At 38.2% G+C, this 22,625-nt stretch overlaps 1 protein-coding gene and 1 pseudogene across 1 annotated transcript in view; one reads left to right on the forward strand and one right to left on the reverse strand.

Moving 5' to 3' along the window:
- Positions 1–22,625, forward strand: part of Pde3b (phosphodiesterase 3B) — a 133,516-nt gene that overhangs the window by 69,354 nt on the left and 41,537 nt on the right. The window contains exons 2-3 of the mRNA XM_075971953.1: positions 16,856–16,906; positions 22,115–22,363. Of these exons, the coding sequence (XP_075828068.1) occupies positions 16,856–16,906; positions 22,115–22,363 (300 nt within the window). The remainder of the gene's footprint in view (positions 1–16,855; positions 16,907–22,114; positions 22,364–22,625) is intronic.
- On the reverse strand, positions 19,939–20,237 carry LOC142850937 (large ribosomal subunit protein eL37-like; annotated as a pseudogene).

Raw genomic sequence — 22,625 nt, forward strand, 5'->3', positions numbered from 1 at the left:
TAAAAAACATAATTATTACCTATTTAGCATAGTGGAAGGAAATGAAATTAGAGGAAGTGAGTCTGACTTTATATTCTGTCATTTTGCAGTAACAGATAAAACTTAGTTATGATAGCACTGAAAGACTTAAGGGCACAGCAGAAAACAGAATTCAGTCAAAGATAGTTAAAATAAGAATTTTTTAATAAAAAGTCTTCTAGATAATGAACACAGTTCAGAATATGGCTAAAGAGAAGACTAGACAGTTAGAGACTTGCAACAGTAGAAAGCTGTTATCCTACCTGTGGCTTGAAGACCACACAATATTTTCAGAATTTGATCATCACCGAAGCTGTGAAGGAAGAATCATCTAGAGAAAACTGTAGTCTTAAAGGGCCAAGTTGTTGCCAGAGAAATGGCATGCAGATCCTGGGAAGTAGCATGGAAGAATTAATGTAAATTTCTCCTCCTGAATTCTAGTTTCCTGCCTTTGTCTCCTGCTGTGGAATTTAATCTAAGCAGAAACCAGCTGTACTGTTGCTTAGGTGACACAGAATATAGGGCTTAGTTTCCCTGTAGTTCAAAGGAGAACAAAGAATGGGCCTGGAAGGCAAGAGTAGAGTAATCTGTACCAACCTCTTCTCATACAATCAGACTGTCTAGCTGCTGTACTTTTACATGCTCTGCCAAGCACCTGCCACACTGTTAGCATACAGCAGTAATAAAAAGTCTGAGATGGTATTTCATAATGACTAGCAACCCCTAAAGCACCAGAATAAATCTAAAGTATGTCTAGTCACATGACTTTGAACATCTAATTTTTTCATCTGTGAAGAAGGCCCAGAATGGAGAATTTTAATAAAGATTAAAGGAGACAATGTATATTAAGTATCTCACATTGCATTGGTATATACAATGTGGTATATCCATGGTGAGAATCACCATGACCATAATCCTATTGGTTACTAAGAAGAATAAATAATACTAGTCTAATCCTAGTCCTTTCCCTATCTCCAAGCCCCTCACAGACCCTTTTCCCTTTCAGATGTTCTGAATGGGATTCTTTTCTTTTTGTTTCATGATAATCAAACTTTGTTTGCATATTAGAGTCTATTATAAACTAGAGCTTTAGTTAAACATTTTGTTCACCCTTTTATGTTTTATGTTCAATAAACATTGAGTTAAATGATTATTTCTACTGGGCCTAAGATAGTAGGCACAGAAATAGAAAAACTGAAGTACTGAAATTTACTTTCAATAGCATAGATGTGAACAAGAGGCTCAAAAAAATAAAATACAGCATGTTTTCACAGTTCACTTGGGAACGCACCACAGTAAGTACTCTTTGAAATTTGACATGTGTATGGCAGTTCTGTGAGTCTGATTTGAGGATGCATATATGTTTTTCTTTTGGGGTACATAGGGAAAAATGAAGTAAAACCTCATTGACGTAATTGAACTTGATAACATCTCCTGGTTGCACTGCTGATGATTCGCTGTGGTTTTGGTGGTTTGTAGAACTCTGTAAAGCACGTTAGACTTGTAAACATATTCAAACAGAAACTTTGATCATGATTCAACTTTGAACCACAAAGAAAAGATGAATTTAAATAAATGCAGTCTCGGGTATAACTTTATCAAACCAACTAATGTTTTTTTTTAAAAATCATATATATTTCATATGTTACTTAGAGAAAGCTATAGTGTTCTTAAAATTACCTTCAATGTATAGTCATAGTTTGTGAAAAAGATAGCTGTTTCAAATAATGCATTGTACTGGCATTAGGAGGATATAGGTAATATTTAGAAGTACACTATTACAGAGATGGTTTTATTTGTGATTCACAACTCAGCTTCACTCTTCTACTTAGGTTATTGTAGTGGTATGGAAGTTGGCATTTAGTTGCCTATAGCTTTGCTGACTTGGAAACTGTGCATGCAGAACATTGGCTGTCTACCTGGAAGCAAGATTTCAAAAGAGCTACACACTATGTAGGTGAAATAAATAATCGCACCAATGCTTGTAAAACTCAAAATTTATACCTGCCATATACTGTGTGCTCAGTATGTTTGATAGACACCCACCAGTTTTAGGTAAATATATAAAAACAAATTTTTACTACTCTTATAAACTAAAAACAGAATGTTTTTGCTTTACTGGGTGTTGTTTGCAGTAACTAAAGCATTTCTAGTTAGCTCTGTGATAAGTAAATAGGCTACATGCTTTAGGTTCATTTATATCCTGTCATTTTCTGCTTCATTTAAATGAGAAAAAATTAAACCATAGTTATACGAGGGGAGACGCTCAGTGTTTATTACTGTCGGTCCTATACATTTGTGGACTTTGGTGTTATAAATATATTTTTCACTAATACCTACTTTTAGTCTATTAGTCATTAAATTGATGAGCTGTATCATACTTAAATTTTGAGAAATAGAACTATTTCATATCGTTTAAAATATTTTAGTAATTGCTCCAATTTTTTTTTTTGGTTTTTTTGAGACAGGGTTTCTCTGTGGTTTTGGAGCCTGTCCTAGAACTAGCTTTTGTAGACCAGGCTGGTCTTGAACTCCCAGAGATCCACCTGCCTCTGCCTCCCGAGTGCTGGGATTAAAGGCGTGCGCCACCACTGCCTGGCTAATTGCTCCAATTTTTAAAGCATAAGAAAAAGGATAATCTGTAGCCAAAATGTGTTTATATTTGTGCTGTTTATATTGAATCATTCCTAACATGTTTTAAGTACTAGTTTTTTCTTCAAGTAAAAGAATTGGGTAGCTGGGCATGATGGCACAACCTATAATAATCCCAGCTCCTGGGAGGCAGAGTCAGGAGGATCAGAAGTTCAAGATTTGAGGCCAGCTTGGTCTGCTACACAGGGCCAGTCTCACCCTCCCCTAATGAAAAGCAATATGCATATTTGTGTTAGTATGACACTTTTTCGTTCTTAATGAAGCTTTTTGCTTTTCAGATAACTGATGGTGTCTAGGAACATTCCTTGATTCCAAGGCACACTTCCAAGTCTATACTAAAGTTTACAATACAGTGACTGAAGAGGAAAAAGCCAGCTTCTATAACAAGGGTCTTTTGTGACAAACATGTAGAAAGTTAGCTGCTGATCTTTGTGTGTGGAGTGCACTTTATCAAGGGTTGGTTTGCACTTTACCTGAGGGTTTTCATCAGCAGTGAAGTAAAATGTCTGTACAATTACTCCTTCTCATTGTGTGCTTTTTCTATTCTGTCATGTCTTAAGCTGTCACATGGTCCATATATTTTTTTAAAATTGATCTCTTTTCTCTCTGTTTCAGCCTAATGTTGATGTTCCTTGTGTTTTGTTTTGCCAACTCTATCAGCAGTGGCTCGTCTTTTTAATGTGTTTTTGCAATGAGAAGTATAGAATCTGAATGGTGACATTGATATTTTTTTTAAATTTAGATTAAAAGTACTTTTATCCATGAAAACATTGTTTTTTGTTCTAGAAAAAAAAGTTAGTTCACCGAAGAGATCTTCATGTTTCCTATAAAAGTTTCTATGTTTTCCTATCATTATTTAACAAGTTTCAAAGTAGACAACATACAGAAGCATGTAGAGGAATAGATTGCCATTTGACAGCTTAGATAACGGCTATGGCATGTCTTAGTGGCAGTTCTGTCTTCATGAGCATGGGTAATGCTGCCACACCGCAGATTTGAAACATTTAGACTAGGCATTTGTTCTGAGTAATGTCACTACATTTTTTAATGATATGAGTCTTTAGAAAGCGTAGTTTGAGCCATTTATTATTTCTACATGGGATATAGAATATAGCACAACTAAAGCATAAATCTAAAATGTTTGATTGACATAAAAATACTAGTTATTTTGTATTCTTATTGAAAGGCAGCTTTGGATAATAGTGTGATTTTTATAAAAGTAAACTTTAAAATGATAATACTGAAACTTATTTGGAACTCAGAATTAAATTTATATTTCGCAAGTATGAAATACAGTATTTCTTTTGGGAATTCCGATCATGCACCCCAGTTCACTTATCTCTCTGTCCCTCCATATCTGCCCCTCACTCTTCTAGTGTTCCCCTCAAAGGAAATTTAAAAAAGAATAAAAATAAGATAAAAATAAAAAATAATAAAAAAGAAAAACATTTCACGCCTCCATCTTTCCCACTCTCCATTGCCTTTTCATTCATCTTAGTGGAATTGGGAGCTGCTGTGTATCATGGAGTATACTCTTTTGTCCAGATAGCTTTCCTTGCAAATGTTCATTGTGTAATGAGTTGTTGGTCAGATTCATGGCCTCTGGCTTCGGTACACCATCATTACTGGACCCCTACTGACATTTCTCTGTGTTGTCCTGCTGTTGCCCCAATCATAGAGATCCTGTGGCTGTCTCTTCACACATTCCAGCAAGCCATAGACTGAATAGATGTGATTGCGCCAACTCCAAGTGTTGTAAGAAGGCTGCTTGGTCATTCCAGCCACTTGTCAGCTCAGATCCGAAATAATCACGCAGAAACTGTATTAATTAAATAACTTCTTGGCTTATTAGCTCTAGCTTCTTATTGGCTAGCTCTGCCATACTGTTTTAACCCATCTTTATTAATCTGCATATCGCCAAGTGGCTGTGGCTTACCAGGTAAAGTTCCGTCCTGCATCTGTCTCTGTTGGGGCTACATGGCTTCTCCTGACTCCGCCCTTCTTTTCCAGCATTCATTTTAGTTTTCCCTGCCTAGCTCTACTCTACCCTATCACGGGCTCAAGATAGTTTCTTTATTTACCAATAGTATTCACAGCATACAGAGGGGAATCCCACATCATCCAAGCACCGGATGTGTGCCTTGTGGCAGCTGAGTTGTTCAGTGCAGGCCACTGGAACTACTCTCAGGTGGGTAACGGGGCCAGCTTTCCCATGTTGGGGTCATCAGGGTCTGTCATCCCAGGACCAGGGAGGTTGTTGAGAGGGTCAGCTCTCCTCAGGGAATAGGAGCAGGCTAGTCCAGGCCAGTGAAGGGTGGGGCATGCTCAGCAGGGCCCTCATCTTCAACACAAGGTTTTCATGGGCCCCTGTGGTAACACAGGCAATGGACATTCACACAGACCCCAGGTGCTGCAGAATCAAAGACCTAGATGTGGTCATTGCCAGCAGATTGGGGCTGGATGTCACCATGACCCAAGGTGACAGTGCAGGCCTCTCAGATCTGGATGGGCCCAGCAACAGCTTAGTTCTTGGGCTCCAACCTGGCCTCATGTGGCAGTTCAGGCCCTGGAAATCTGCACTGCCTTTGATGCTAATAGAAGCCACAAACCTCAACACAGATTCTGGCTGTGGCAGGGACATGGACACAGAAAGCCCTGCCCCCTACCACAGCTTGGGCCACTGAGGTTGGCATGGTCCTGGCAGTGACATGTCCCTCAAACTCCAACATGGCCCCAGGTGGTGTCCCAACGGCTGGGAGTTCTTCTGCTTTTGGTGGCAACATGGGCCATGGACACCACCACAGAGCCAGGTTGCATTAGAACCACAGAACCAGATATGGTCCTTAGTTGCATCCCAAGCCTAGATGTCACCATGCCCTCATTGCCCAGGCCAATGAGTTCTGCATTGTCCCTGCTGCAAGGTAGCCCTGGGACAACAGCATGACCCCAGATGGTGGCCCAGATCTCAATCATGTGCCCGACTTACAATGGTACAATGGTGTTCTGTTTTTATGATCAACTCTTTCAGCTTCCACATATGAATGAGAACATGTGGTACTTTTCTTTCTGTGTTTTGTTTGTTTCAGTTGACATGTCTTCTAGCTCCATTCATGTTATTGCAAAAGACAGTATTTCATCCATTTTCATGGCAGAATTATATCTTCTCATGTTTATCCAATACATTTTCTTTATCTTACCATATATGGAAATAAAGATTGACTCATACTTACTTTGAATAACACTTCATGGGAGTGCAGATAGCTCTGATAAACTTACTTAAATTCCCTTGGACCTTATATCCAGTAGTAGATAACTGGCTAATGTAGAAATTTCATGTTTACTTTTGGACAGACACTCCATACTAGTTTTCTTAATTTCTGTGCTAGTTTACTCTCTCAACAATGGTGTATATAAAATTGCCTTTTCTTGTATCTTCATTATAAAATTTTATTATAATTTCTCTTTGTTCTTGAGAATTTTTTTTATAAATTTATTTATTAAAGATTTCTGTCTCTTCCCCGCCACTGCCTCCCATTTCCCTCCCCCTCTCCCAATCAAGTCCCCCTCCCTCATCAGCCCAAAGAGCAATCAGGGTTCCCTGCCCTGTGGGAAGTCCAAGGAACCCCCACCTCCATCCAGGTCTAGTAAGGTGAGCATCCAAACTGCCTAGGTTCCCACAAAGCCAGTACGTGCAGTTGGATCAAAACCCATTGCCATTGTTCTTGAGTTCTCAGTAGTCCTCATTGTCCGCTATGTTCAGCAAGTCCGGTTTTATCCCAGGCTTTTTCAGACCCAGGACAGCTGGCCTTGGTGAGTTCCCGATAGAACATCCCCATTGTCTCAGTGTGTGGGTGCACCCCTCACAGTCCTGAGTTCCTTGCTCGTGCTCTCTCTCCTTCTGCTCCTGATTTGGACCTTGAGATTTCTGTCCGGTGCTCCAATGTGGGTCTCTGTCTCTGTCTCCTTTCATCGCCTGATGAAGGTTAATATCCAGGAGGATGCCTATATGTTTTTCTTTGGGTTCTCCTTATTTAGCTTCTCTAGGATCACTAATTATAGGCTCAATGTCCTTTGTTTATGGCTAGAAACCAAATATGAGTGAGTACATCCCATGTTCCTCTTTTTGGGTCTGGCTTACCTCACTCAGGATGAATTTTATACATGTAAATAATAAAATGATTATATTTAGTCTCATTTCCCTTGTCTAACTTCCTGTGTATCTCCATAAAAACGCCCTCTCCAATTTACATCTCCCTCCCTCTCTCCCTCCCTCCCTCCCTCCCTCCCTCCCTCCCTTCCTCCTTTCCTCCCTCCCTTCCTATAACCCACTAAATCCAGTTAGTCCTTTCAGTTTATACATGTATATAGAGCCATCATTAGAGTGTGGGTAACCTACTAGTGGAAACACCATCTAGATAGGGTTAGGGTTAGGTTTGAGAACTGAGTGGTGAACCGAATTGTGACCTGAATTGCAAACCATATTACTGTTATTCTTGTGACTCTTCCTCTCCCTTGGCTGTCAATTGCCAGTAGCATTTTAGTAAGGAGTAGAAGGAAGCAATGTAAAAAGAAATGAGAAGGGAAATAAGAGGGAAACAGAATGAAAGCAAGAGGAAAGGAACAGAGGCAGTAACGGGGTAAACAAGAACAAAGTATAATGGATGTGTGTAATAATGAAACTTTCACAATGAAGCTCATTTTATATAACAAATGATAATGTGATCAATTCATCAAAAAGAAATAATTCCAAGCATATATTCATCCAATTATTGTAAAACAAACAATATTGAATTTAAGGTGGTCACCTACAGTAGCAATAGGGAACTTCAATAGTCCATGTTCATCAAGGAACTGAAAGTCCAACAAATGACAATGCTAAATATAACAGATCTAACAAACACAATTCCACTGCACAATTAGTTTCTTTTCATCATCCAATAGAATGTTTTCCAAAATAAATTGTTAGGCTATCAAGCAAGTCTTCTCAAACTTTTGAAGACTTAAATCATACTATGAATCTTCTCTGCACAATAAAATAAACAGAAAATCAAGAGGAGAACTTTAGAAGTTGTAAAGATAGAAATTAAACAGTTTTTTGGGACAAACAAAAGATCAATGAAAAATGGGAACAATCTTAAATTTCTTTAAACAGATATAAATCGAAATACAGTGTACCGCAACCCATTATGTATACTAGAACCTCAACTGAAAGGATAGTTTATAGCAGTAATCATGTGAATCATTAAAAAAAAGATTTCAAACAACTTAATAATACAGTTTAAGGATAAATAAAGCAAGAATAAATTAACACCAAAATCAGAAGGAAGAAATAAGAAAAATCAGAGAAAAAATAGACACTGAATGAACACAAAGGATCAGTAAAAGAAATACTGATTTAAAAAAATTATTTACTTATTATGTATACAATATTCTGTCTGCATATATGCCTACAGGCCAGAAGAGGGCACCAGACCTCATTACAGATGGTTTTGAGCCACCATGTGGTTGCCAGGAATTGAACTCAACCTTTGGAAGAGCAGGCAATGCTCTTACCCACTGAGCCATCTCTCCAGCCCGAAATACTGATTTTTGAAAGATAATAAAGTCAACAGCATCTAGCTTGGTATGAGAAAAAACGGAGAGAAGATCCAAATAAATACGCCAGAGATAAATTAGGGACCTACAATTTATACCAAAGAAATAAAAGCATCTTAAGTGACTGTTATTAAGAACTTTTAAAAACTTTTCTTAATATTATTTATACATTAGTAAATTGGAAAATTTAGAGGAAATGCATTTTTCTTGACATACAAAAATTGAACCATGCGGAATACCTGAATATATCAATAACCTTCTCTAAAAAGAAAAGCCCAAGATTGGATGATTTTGCTGTTGAATTGTAGCCAAGTTTTAAAGAGAAAAAAAAAGTGTCACTTGATTTCAAAGTATTGAAAGGGAGAATTTCCACACTGATTACATTGGCTATACCCATTTCCATCTTTATGTGTCTTATTTCTTTATATTACTTACTCCCCTTTTAAGGACTTTATTTTTGTTATTTTAAAACTTTATTTCTTTTTTATGACTGTCTAAACATTCTCTTTGATCTCCCAAGTCTGTGTACATTTTTAAACACACTATAACCCATGTAAAGCTTTTTTCCCATCTGAATCTCTCTTTATTGTGTATTTGCATCTTTTTCTAACCTCATGAGCCTTTTAAACTGTAGAATGGCATGGCTACGACCCAAGCCTCTGCTTCAGCAGCTGGCTTCTTCCTGCTTGGTTTCCCAAGAACCTAGCTTTATGACAGAGGTACTGTGGTGAGAACCTTGTTTACCGCCCCACCTCTGGGAAGTTGTTGGGCTCATGCTGCCATTGAGTAGTATACTGCCCAGATCTCATAAGCCCCATTAAGTGTTCAGTAATAGGGCCTCTTAAAAGAACCACCCTGTTTTTGCCACTAGCATTGAGTCGGGAAGCCATCTCTTTTTTTCTTTTTCTTTTTCTTTTTTTTAAATTTATTTATTTATTAAGGATTTCTGCCTCCTCCCCGCCACCACCTCCCATTTCCCTCTCCCTCCCCTAGTCAAGACCCCCTCCCTCATCAGCTCGAAGAGCACTCAGGGTTCCCTGACCTGTGGGAAGTCCAAGAACCGCCCACCTCCATCCAGGTCTAGTAAGGTGAGCATCCAAACTGCCTAGGCTCCCACAAAGCCAGTGCGTGCAGTAGGATCAAAAACCCATTGCCATTGTTCTTGAGTTCTCAGTAGTCCTCATTGTCCGCTATGTTCAGCAAGTCCGGTTTTATCCCATGCTTTTTCAGACCCAACCACTCTGGAAAGCAGTGTGGCGGTTTCTCAGGAAATTCGGGATCAACCTACCCCTGGACCCAGCAATACCACTTTTGGGAATATACCCAAGAGAGGCCCTATCATACAACAAAAGTATATGCTCAACTATGTTCATAGCAGCATTGTTTGTAATAGCCAGAACCTGGAAACAACCTAGATGCCCTTCAATGGAAGAATGGATGAAGAAAGTATGGAATATATACATATTAGAGTATTACTCAGCAATAAAAAACAAGGACTTCTTGAATTTTGCATACAAATGGATGGAAATAGAAAACATTATCCTGAGTGAGGTAAGCCAGACCCAAAAAGAGGAACATGGGATGTACTCACTCATATTTGGTTTCTAGCCATAAATGAAGCCATCTCTTAAAGGACCATGTTTCTGTTTCCTTTAGCAGACAGCCTACCTGAGAAAAGTCAGTTACTAAAAAGCCATGTTTTATTTTCGTGCTGTTGGGATAAAGGAAGGGTGGATATGGGAGCAGGGAAGTATATATCCTAACTAAGGGAGCCATCTTGGGGTTGGCAAGAGACTTGACTCTAGAGGGGCTCCCAGGTGTCCAGGGAGATGTCCCCAGTTAGTTCCTTGGGCAGCTGAGGAGACGGAACCTGAAATGGTCCTATCCTATAGCCATACCGATGAATATCTTGCATATCACCATCTGGCGATGGATGGAGATAGAGACAGAGACCCACATTGGAGCACCAGACTGAGCTCCCAAGGTTCAAATGAGGAGCAGAAGGAGGGAGAACATGAGCAAAGACGTCAGGATCGTAAGGGGTGCACCCACCCACTGAGACAGTGGGGCTAATCTATTGGGTAGCTGGACTGGGACTGAAAAAAGCAAGGGATAAAACAGGACACTCTGAACATGGCGAACAATGAGGGCTGATGAGAAGCCAAGGACAATGGCACTGGGTTTTGATCCTTCTGCATGAACTGGCTTTGTGGGAGCCTAGGCTGTTTGGATGCTCACCTTACTAGACCTGGATGGAGGGGGGAGGACCTTGGACATCCCACAGGGCTGGGAACACTGACTGCTCTTTGGACTGGAGAGGGAGGGTGAAAGGAGTGGGGGGAGGGGGAGAGGAGTGGGGGAGGGGGAGGGAAATAGGAGGCGGAAATTTTTTTTCAGTAATAAAAAAAAAGAACCCCCTTTAAAAGTTTTGTTAGGTTTGGACTGGAGAAATGGCTCAGTAATTAAGAGCACTGACTGTTCTTCCAGAGGTCCTGAGTTCAATTCCCAGAAACTACCTGGTGACTCCTAACCATCTGTAATGAGATCTGGCACCCTCTTATAGCCTGCAGGCATACATGCAGATAGAACATTTTATATATAATAAATAAATCTTAAAAATAAATAGCTTTGTCAGGCCTTTGTGGAAAATCTATCCCTACATTGGACACCATTTGTAGGCAGAAGTTTCTCTCCCACCTGCCAGTTCCCAAATAAGCAACATGGAAACTCAATATTAATTACAAATGCTTGGCTGATAGCTCAGGCTTATTACTAACTAGCTCTTGCAACTTAAGTTAACCCTTTTCTATTAATCTATGCATTGCCATGTGGCTCATGGCTTTAGCTATCCTCCAACATGCCTGACTCCGTCTGTGTCTCTTGCGAACTCCACTGACTCTGCCCTTCTTCCCAGCATTCTCAGTATGGCTGTCCCACATATACTTTCTGTGTGGCATTTTCTCTTTGCCTTTAATATTTAACAGCCTGATTACAAAGTACCTATTTGGATACCTGTGAGCTTTAAATCTGGATGTTCATACTTTTCTGAACATTGGATTTTTAAAAATATTATTTAAATGAATATAACTCTTCTATGCATTTCTTCTTTTATTTTTCTATTATAGCAATATTGCTATTATTTCTTAGGTTTATTGTGTTTTATGTTGAACTTGTATTCCTTCTTTACTTCTTTCTCTTCTTCCCTTTCTTCCATCTATTGCTTAGTCTAACCTGTCATTAAAGCTCTCAGCTATATTTGTTATTCATTGAGTTCTTTATCTCCAAAACTTTTTTTTAAAATGATCTCTGTTTTTTTAATGAATTCTTTCAGATCATGAATTGCTTTTGTAATTTTGTTGATTTGTCTGTAATTTCTTGTGTCTCACTAAATTATCTTAGAATTATTCATTTTAATTATTCATGTAGTCTGGAAGTTTCCCTTTTCCTCCTGTTTGTTGCCAGAGAACTTTTATGATGTTAATTTGAGTTTTTAAATGTTTCTTTTGTTCTTACTTTGATATTTGTCTGTCTGGAGGATTGGTTGCTTTTACTAATTTAATAAGGTGGCTTTTTAAGAAAACTTTTTCATGTATATGCTTCTAGAGTGTTGGTTGAATAGGATATGTGGCTAAATAATGGTTGAAATAGTGTAGTAATTGTGTATCCTAACCAGTAATGGTTAATGGTGGTCATGGCTGTGTGTTGCTTTGCTCTCAGTTGGAGGGGTTTGTGGGATTACTCCATTAGCTGTGATGAAACTTTGTTAGGCAGAGTGGTTTTCGCCAATGGCTGTGTGTGTGGCATGTCAGATTTGTGGGTCATTTGTTTGTAGTGCAACTCTAGTGGTGTTGGAAAGGTATATCACAGTATACATGACAGTGTGGGTGGAATGCTGTGAGTGCCCAAGGGCCACAGGCAAGGAGATAAGTACTTACTAAATTGAAGTTTATTGTGTTCTTTCAAAAGTCTCAGGATCCAAGTTGTTCAGTGTAGGTTTTTAGCTTTTTCCTGGGATTAAAGGTAGAGCCACCCAACCACTTCTCGGTCTTGGCAGGGCTATATGCATGCTTCCTGAGGTTATGTGAGAGGGTGGGCAGGAGCCACCAGCTGTTCCTTGAGGCTGTAAGATGGCATCATGGCAGCTCCCAGGGGGGAACTGGCAAGCTGATCCATTTGGTAGAAAGGCCTAGCAGTGTGTGGAACCCTTAGGTTAATGGGAAGTGTCACGCAGTTATTGTTTCAGGAGGTGGGCTGAGTATCCTGACTACTTCATGGTGCTGCCAGATGATGAGTGTGATCACAAAAGGGCTACTTTTTGATTAGTTGGGTAGACAGGACCTCCTGGTTGGTTTATGTGTGTTCCTTTGACATGTTAAGTGTGACCGAGCCATGCTTCCCTAGAGCTTAGCTTCTAATTGTTTGTGTAGCTGAGGATGACCTTAAAATTTTTTAGCATCCTGCCACTATCATTTTTTTTTTTCAAGACAGGGTTTCTCTGTAGCTTTGGTGCCTGTCCCAGAACTAGCTCTTGTAGACCAGGCTGCCTCGAACTCCCAGAGATCCGCCTGCCTCTGCCTCCCGAGTGCTGGGATTAAAGGTGTGCGCCACCACGGCCCGGCTATCTTTTAACTTCTGGGATTTAAAATGTACCACCATGCTGAATTGTCTTATGTGTTGACGAGAACTTTATGTATGCTAGGCAAGCATTGTACCAACCGAGCTATATATTCAGCACCAGCCTCCCCCTCTTTCCAACTTTTTAGGACAGTGTCTCATATATACCAGATTTGACTAGAACTCATTATGTAGCTGAAGATGTTAATTTCTGGATTTACCCTTTTATGGACCACAATTTGCTCTAAAATACAGACCTAAATGTGGACTCCTGGTACATCATTCCTTTTTTATGACTATGTAGAAAACTTCTTTTCCAAAAAGTCTCTAATATTGTTGTTATTAGAATTACACAAAAAGATATTCTATTAGCTTCCTGTGGCTTTTCCTGTATCTGTTTTTTTTTTTTGAAGTAAGAGAGAATTTCATCTTAAGAACTGCTGCTTTTTGGTCATTTTGATCCTATAGAAAGTAGCTGAAAATAATGACATGCTGATGCTTAAGAATTGATTTGAAGCCAACTTTTAGCAAGTACAGGGATAACAGTCCATGTGGAGTGAATTTGTTAAGGGAAATGGCCTGCAGTAGAGAGAGGGTCTAAAAGTAGTGAACAGAGAGGAAAGACACTACATACTGTAAGGTTTAATCAACTTCTAGGATTACAGTGGCTTCTGAGTAAGCCACTTTTCATTTGTCTGAACTCAGAATGTAAGCAAAGATGGGATCGATTTTATAAACAAGCAGCAGGACTTCTTTATCCCAAAATCTCTCAACCTATTTTCATTATAATTGCCTATTCCTAGCCAGGAAGCTCTTGAGACATCTTTTGTGTGTGGGATGATTTTCCTAGATATTTTAATACCAAAAATGTACAGCACATCTCCTTTATACAGTGTATCTATTATGCTGTATAGCTTTTCATTAAGACCTTTTGGAGGGGGAGGTCTCAAGGTCTCAAGAATCAGTCTTATTTGTTTAGGGGCAATGGTACCTCCACTAAGAACACTAGCTATGACTACAGATACGGTTTTTGACATCAGTGCAGAACTAACTGAAAGAGTAATGTTGACTGGTCAGATGAGTCAGTGAAGTGGGAGAATATTTGGTGGTAAGCTATCCCAATGCAAGTGTGCTTGTGTTAATAAACCCATTTATCTTTGACCAATGCGTCTTGGAAATGAGACATCAGCATTTATTTGATGGTATCTTTGTGAAAGAACGATTGAAGTATAGTCACATGATATAGTACAGTTTTTCAAGCTTATAGATAAGAATGAAAATTAGTAGATTATGACCTATCCCTTAAGTAATTTTTAGTTACATATAATGACTATTTTCACTTATCTGTTATAGATTCTGTTGGTAAACGTGAGAAAACATCAGATTTAGAAAAGTCATAGTAATGAGAGGAATGGTGATTAAGCTAGTGATATCTGCAGTCATCAAGAAGCTTTGTCATTCTAAAATAAGGACAGAATTAAAATATTACAGCTAGATCACCAGAGTGAGTCCTATACAGACAGCATGCAGAGAATGGTCCTACCAGTCTGAAGTAGAGGAGAATCTCGGGGATTTAGGTTATTAGTCTTAATGTCTTAAACTGTATTAGTGTCTTTAGAATCCAGATTGCATGCTCATTAAGTCACAGCCTAAAGTAATTACTGCAATACTACATTTAAGGCCATAGGAAGCAACTGTATAAATGTAATAATTTTATCTATTAACTTTATCTAATGTAACTTTGTATAGTTTCATTACAGTCATGTTTTGGGTACTGGTTCATTCTCTTAAGTGGATATAGTATGTTTGGATTTTCTTTAGAAAGAAATAAATTTCAGTAGAAAGAAGAAATTACTTTCTGAAGGATGTTGTAAGAGATAGTAATAATAAACACAGCCCTTTTTTGAATGATAAAGGTGGTGCCTTTTCTAAACTAGCAATCACCAAATTATACCCCACTGAGACTGTCCTCTTAACAGCCTGATTCTGAACTGTTTTTCATATTTTTAGAGATTTTTAAAGGAAAAATAAGCAAGAAAGCAAACAAACATAAAAGAATATGCTATAAAGATCATATTTGGCTTGCAAAGCCTGAACTCTGTTCCGTTACAAAAAGAGCTTTACAGCAACTAGTAAAATGTTGGGATAGTGACCAAATAGGTAACAAATTAAGATTTTTTGCGATCTTTCCTTTTGCTGCTGCAGCTATTGCCTTGAGTATGCTCAGCCTTTCAAAAGAGGCTTGCCTTTTATGTTTTCTGCTGAGACAAAAAGGAGATCTGCTTGAACCCCAATAAGACCAATAAAATTGCCACTGCTAGTTCCTACTAGCAGATCTGGAAGCTGATCAAAGGCGGGCTGATCATCTGTAAGTCTGCTACTGTCTGTTCTCGGGCTTGATGCCAGGAAAATACACCTGGGCTAGAGGAAGGGTGTGTGGGCATAGCGAAAGGGTGCTCGTGCTTGAATTGCCGAGAAGGTGACTTGGATGAGAAGGATCGGCTCCTGCAGTGTCTTCTCAGGAGATACTATGAACTTGAGATTAACCACTGCATATATCATAACCTTTAGGGAATATGTTTAAAGACAAACAAACAAAAAACCGAGCACCACCACAACCACAACGAAAACAGGTGGATTCTTACAACCAATCTCTGCCATAGGTACCACATATAACAGCAGAGAAAAAGAGGCCATGGATTTGAATGAGAAAAAAGTGAGGAGGGATATACGGGAGAAATATAAATTCAAAAACAATTTTTAAATTACACTAAAACCATTTAAAGAGGATGATCAAGAAATAAAGCTTCCCTTTCATGACTTCCCTCACATGTTCGCATAGACTGACCTTAGTGATATGTAACATCAGTCAGTCATTAAAATAAAACAAGCCTTTAAAAAAGATTTTTTTTTGCAACTAATAAACTTAAACTCAAGGTTTATAAGAAAAAAACATAAAAAAGTGAATTATACAGGAAATTTTAGGATTTTTATTAGAAATATAATAGACCTATTCAATATTAGAGTTAAAAACCTTGTAGAAAATGACCATTACAAGGAATTAGTTAAGTAAAAAGAAGAGACTTTAACTCAAAACAGTTCATAGAAATTTAGGGTATGCCGATGTTCATGGCCATGCTCGCTTATTAAATTCAAGTTAACTTTGTCTTGTTGAATGCAGTGACTTGCTGTACTAGACCAGTGGGTAGTCAGAAAGCCTACAAAAGTGGCAGAGAAAGCAAGGCTGCTGAAAGTTATATCAGTGGTCTTGGAAAGAAACAAAAGCAGTCACTACTTATTTGTGTGATGAAAGGAGTATACTTTGATACTTGAAAACCATTTCTGTAAATTAATTTAATGTAGGGGTCAAGATGTTTTGTCTATGGGAGTGCCTTTTAGTAAAGAAATAGATTCACAAATGGACACCAGCTTAAGATGGTAATGACTCTTTGAGGGGGCATCTGCTGAGAGTTAATTTTCTTACATTTTAAGTGATATGATTTTGGATCTGTTTTTCTTTTTTTGTGATTTTTTATACTTAAAAATTTTTAAATTTTCTCATCTACATGTGTTTGTCTGTGTGTGTGCCATGTGCATGCAATGCCTATAGAGTCCAGAAAGGGGCATCGAATCTCCTAGCACTGGAGTTACAGGCAGTTGTAAGCCACCTGATGTGGGTGATCAGATCTGAACTTGGGTCATCTGTGAGAGCCATCTTTCCAGCCCAATAACAAATATTTGAAGGTTAATTTAAGTTACTGTAGTGCCTTTGTTCTGAAAATGCTTTATTTTTTGGATTGCTCAGTTATAATTTATTTTAATTAATGAAGTAATCTATAAAGAGATTATTTTTATTCTCATCTTTCCGAATTCCTTTCTGATGCCTAATTTTGTTGTAGGCATTATCAGTGGAAAAGGGTGCAGCTTGTCTTCAAGTGTGTTTGTTCACAGCTTGTAACCCAATGTTCTTTTACAGATGATTCTCTGGGACTGGGACTTGAAGCAGTGGTGTAAACCTCATTACCAGGTAAGTACAAATGGTACTCATGTCTGTTTAAATTAGCCATCCTTTAGGTAAAGTTACACTCATAGGCTTTCTTTAAAATAAAATGTTCTTTGCCTGAGCTTAGTCATGAAAGTGGATTTTAAAAGTTTATTAAATATAAATGTAAAATAAAATTAGACAAACCAAAGTAGTTGTTTTAAAAGTACTTCTAATGTAATCATTACAGCACGAATTCTAATTGTTCTTAATAAAAACCCAGAGTCAGATGTTAGGAGGTGGAAGCTGAGAGATCAGAGAATCAGAGTAGCCAACTACTAGAGAGTTCTTTTACCTCTGCCAGTGCTCAGATGAAAGGGGCGATCCTTTCTTCTAACTTCATTCACCAACTTCGGCTGTCTCCACCAAACCTCAGACTGCCCTGAGCTCCTGTCTCCTCCTGCCTTATATTCCTCTCTCTGCTCACTACTGTCTCCACCCCCCTAGTGCCAAGATTAAAGGTTAGGATTCCAAGTGCTGGGATCACCTTTGTGTGAACTCTGTTTCTCTTTTAGACAGATTCCATCTGGCTCAGAGTGGCCTTGAACTAAGGTGATCCCTCATCCTCTGTCTCAGAGTCCTGGAATTATAGGTGTATGTCACCACTCCCTGGCCTCTAGTGGCTTAGCGCTGCACTCTGATCTTTAGGAAAGCTTTCTTTGTCAAAACATAAACAAAAAATCGTGACTCAAAATAAGTATATGATTATATTATATATTAAGGATGAGGTTTTCCCCCCTTTTTGGTATGAGACACTGATCTACAGGGGAAGAATAACAGATTTTAAGTCATATATGAAGACTAAATTAACTGTCAAAACATTCTATTGGGGAAGCAAAATACTTTCATTTTCTGAAATATTTCTTACTGATTTTTAACATATGTACAGAAAAGTACAACGCAGTGAGTTTTCATAAGCTAACTCTTGTGTGTAATTGAGAGAGAGCACTATGACCTCGGAGCCTCATTTGCACTGCTGTACCCCAGAGAGAGCCTGTCCTGACTTCTAGTATTTTTTTCTTATTTTCACATGCTATATATACAAGTATAAATGGAAATGGAATAATGTGTACTTTAAGATCATTTTTGATCACTTAAGCATTATATATTAGTATCAGAAAAATGAAAATAGAAGTATAAGGAGAAAGAGAAAAATAATTCTAAAACACCATGATTTATATGTTATATCTGCTAATTTTTATTTTGGTAGGTCTTTTTAAATACAGTCTACTCTATGAAATTGATGATTTCATATAACATTTTGAAGTTTTTTCATAATAATAGAGAAACCTTAGGTATTTATGTTACAGTATTTTTGTCATTCTCTTAGCTTCATTTTACTAGTTGTCTCAACTGGTTTTTATATTATATTTAACTATTTCTAGTTTATTATTATTTTTTTGCATTGTAGCTGTAGGTATGTCTGTGCATGCAGTGCTCCCAAAGGCAAGAAGAGGGTGTCTGGAGTGACAGATGGTTGTGAGCCACCATGTGGGTACTAGGGACTGAAGCCAGGTCCTCTGGAAGAGCAGCGAGTGCTTTTAACTGCTGAATCATCACTTCAGCCCTCTACCCTCTGATTTTTACTTTTAAGCAGTGTGTACAGCAGTAGCCACAATAGCCCCTAGGATGAAAATGCCCTCTGGATCTTGGTAAGCAAAAATAAGCTACCACAGTAATCATAAAGCTGAGGAGGAAGCACACATGACCTGAAATAGGATTCCTCCTCGACTAGTTATGTAGTGGGCTTTATCATCATCCATGTTCACAAAGATCCTCAGTTTCCCGTTAAAAGAGATTCTAAATTACTGATGAAATTTAAAGATAAATAAGCAGTAATGGTCAGAACCATGGGCTTGTCTGACAGGCAGGTATATATTAGGCATCTCTACCTTTTTGCTTTTTCTTCTTCCTTTCTAATAACCCTTATCAAAGTATAGTATTCATGTAAAAGTACACAGGTCATAAATGTATAACCTGATTTATTTTCTCACACTGAAGAATTAACATTCCCTATCCCTTTTAGGCCCTCTTCCTAGTTATTCAGCTTTCTTCCAGGGAGCAGATCCACCTCTGTGGGCCATCTTACTGTCCAAAACACCAAGTAACCACACCCTAGGTCAGGGTATCTTGTTTGTAGGCGCTCCTTAAGTCAGACTTTGAAAGAGTGAGAGCAGGCTTAACTCTCTCACCTTCAAGGTGGGGCAGACCCACTTCTTTTCCTTCCTTCCTTCCTTCCTTCCTTCCTTCCTTCCTTCCTTCCTTCCTTCCTTCCTTCCTTCCTTCCTTCCTTCCTTCCCTCCCTCCCTCCCTCCCTCCCTCCCTCCCTCCCTCCCTCCCTCCCTCCCTCCCACCCACCTACCTACCAAGTTATCTACCAAGTTTCGTTGTGTAACAACCCTGGCAGTCCTGGAACTCACTTTGTAGACCATGCTGGTCTCTGCCTCTGCCTCCTGAGTGCTGGAATTAAAAGTATGTACTACCACTGCCTAACAAAGCAGTTCTTAATTTAAGCTTGTGTTTTGTTTGTTTGTTTGTTTTTCTGTTAGGATCTTGCCTGACTTTTTAAGTCCTAATCTTAATGTTCTTTAAACCTTGCTTGAAATCTGAATTTGTTTCCTCAGACACCTGATGTATTGGGGAAAGGCCCTTTCTATTTCCTGTGAGTGTTCTGCCTCCCATCCTCTCTGTCTTGTGCCAATTGTGAATCACTAACAAAGTCCTTGAGGGAAAGAGAATAGCACAGATCAAAAAATATTTTGTGTGTGTGTGTGTGTGTGTGTTCGTGTTCTCAGAAGCCACAGACTAGAGCTACAGGAGCTCTAGAGTTACAAGTGCTTGTCTGTCTGCACAGGTGCTCCATGGCCTGTTCTTGGTAACTAAACCCAGGCCCTCTGGAAGAGCAGCAAGCAAGTCACACTGAGCCATCTAGACTTTTGAGTTCCTTTATTTCTTTCCTTCTTTCTCTCATTTATTTTTTGAAACCAGAAAATTTACTTTATGACTGATTGAAATTCTCAAGATGAACTGGATGCTGCAACAGCTGCTCTCTTGGGTTTAGGTGTTTCTTCACAGAATTCATATCTGAATCTGCAATAGACAATTTTTAAGTGCCTCATCCCCCCAGTTCCTGTAGTGTTTTGTCTCTTAGCCTTGGCAAGGTATAACTCCAGCTATACTTTCTCTTGCACTTAGCGGGATAGCTACATTTGCCACAGGTCTACTTCTGAAGGTGGTAGGCCATTAGAGCCACAGTGGTGGCAAATGTGTGCTTCTTATTGAGCTGCTTTCTAAAGGATGATGTTTCTTTCCTCATCTTGCTTCTGCTGTGCAAAAAGACTAGAAGAGAAGGCACTTTTTCTATTTCCTCTGAGTTCATTTCTATCTTTTCTCTCAGCTCTGAGTCCTTGACCTTTCATGCTCTGAATTCTTGACTGTTCTGTGTTGCCTTGCATGTATGCTATAGTATTTAATTTAGTTTTCCTAGTTTTAGGCCACGGTTGGTCTGATACCAACTAGTCTCCCTTATTGAAAGTAGTTTGAGAGTAATACTGGTTTCCTTAGAGAACTGGTTGAAATACCATTTGCTACATAGTAGAATTAAATAAAAATGGAAGCTCATGTTATGTTAATTTTAATAGCAGTAATTATTAAGCATCTCTGAAATCATAGTATAAGAATGATCAGAGACTAAGTCGTTTAGTATTTAAGGGCCAAGTGCAGTCACTTCTAGTGCCCCAGTTGCAGGTTCTCCTCGCTTCCTTCTCCCCCTGTCTTTCTGTCTTTTTCTGTCTCTACTTCAATAACATAAAGATTAAGAAACAATTGTTAGCTTTCTGTACAAACTCAAGAATTTTACTGAATATAAGACAAGAAATGGATTCATGTTCAATGTTAAAATTTATCATAAATTATTTGAATATTCAACTTATTTCTAAGTTGAATCATGTTGCTGCATTGCTCACTACTTCTCTTCTCACCTAGAATTTAAGAGCAAGACTTTGTCTTAGACTTAAAAGAATTCACACACCTTAGTAAAGTTTCTTTTTGCGTTTTTTCTTTCTGACTCACCAACTCCCTCCTCTATCATTAATTTTCTTCAAGTTGTCCTGGTGTCCATGTTCTGCCTCAGACAGGCCAGGCTGACTTCTGCTTCTGCACTTTGTGTTTGCTAGACTCTGCACTGAATACTTATTTCTATACTGCTGTCAGTTCCTGACAGACATTTGCCTTCTAAGTGAACACTGACTAGCCTCTAAAATTGCATTAGCTCCAATTACCTTTGTTCTCTTTTCTCTTCCCATGCATTTGTCCTTTTTGTGTGATTTTCAAAGTCTCCGTGATCCTCCATTGACAAATAACTTGGGATATGATGTTCTCAACAATTGTAAATAGAATTCTACCAAAGTTTTAGATTTTAGCTCCAACTATGCCATTCATACATTTTGTTTTAATTGTTACCACTTGTTCTTTTGAATCCTCATACCATTTTTCTGTACTTTTATCCACATTTTTCATAATAATACTGATACTCTTTTAAGTATGTGCATTATCCTTGTTTTATATGTTCTACATGTATTAATCAGATTTATTTTCACATAAGCTTAGGAGGTAGATATTATCTTCTTTTATAAGTTAAAGAAACCAAAACATTCAGATGTTAACTAAATTGTTTAAGGTCACAGTTAGATTTAAACTCTATACTTCAAACCTGGGAACCTTTGCAGCACAGGTCTCTCATGATGCTAGACACTCCTTAAGTAAGGTTATGAAAGAATGGCTTTCCATCATGCTTATAAGTTTTGCCATGAAGGAAAAGAAGTCATCTATAAATTATTGAAGTAGCAGGGTTGCAGACTTCAAAGTAAACACATATTTAGTTGTGTGCTGGTTATAAAGTAATGAATGTCATTAACATGAAAAATAGGCTAAAGAAAATAAAACCAGATTATAAATAAAATACCAAAAAAGAAAAGGCTAATGCTTACAGTATCTGTTACACACACACACCCCAATTAGAATTTTATTATTTTGTTATATTATTTATGCCAAGTCCACGTGATTAAAATTTTGTAGTTAATAGGATTATATTATTTAAGTATTATGAGATATACCTTAGTTTAAATCAGAGTACTTTTTTTAATGTTAAACTTTATGTGTATCAAATACATAATTTCCCTTTTTGTTTTCTAGAATTCTGGAAGTGGAAATGGAGTTGATCTTTCAGTGCTAAATGAAGCTCGCAATATGGTGTCAGATCTTCTGATTGACCCAAGCCTTCCCCCACAAGTCATTTCTTCTCTGCGGAGTATCAGTAGCTTGATGGGTGCTTTCTCAGGCTCCTGTAGGCCAAAGATTAATCCTCTTACACCATTTCCTGGATTTTATCCCTGCTCTGAAATAGAAGATCCAGTTGAGAAAGGAGATCGAAAATTTCACAAGGTTAAAATACAGTAATCGTGCAGCCTATTTATCTCATTTAATGATTTGTTTTCATTAAAACATTCCTCTAATTGTTTTATAATACACAATTTCCTTTCCAAAGATCAGCTTTTTTTATATTCTATCACGCTGCCTGTGACTTTACATAGAGTTACAAAATAAAGTAATTCTATGCTCATTTTTCATTAATTTTTTACCAGTGCTGAGGTTCTTATATATGCTGGGCAAATGTTTTGCCTTTAGCAGTCTTTATTTTAAATAG

The sequence above is a fragment of the Microtus pennsylvanicus genome, chromosome 5 (genome assembly GCF_037038515.1).
Source record: "Microtus pennsylvanicus isolate mMicPen1 chromosome 5, mMicPen1.hap1, whole genome shotgun sequence".
In the NCBI taxonomy this organism is placed as follows: Eukaryota; Metazoa; Chordata; class Mammalia; order Rodentia; family Cricetidae; genus Microtus; species Microtus pennsylvanicus.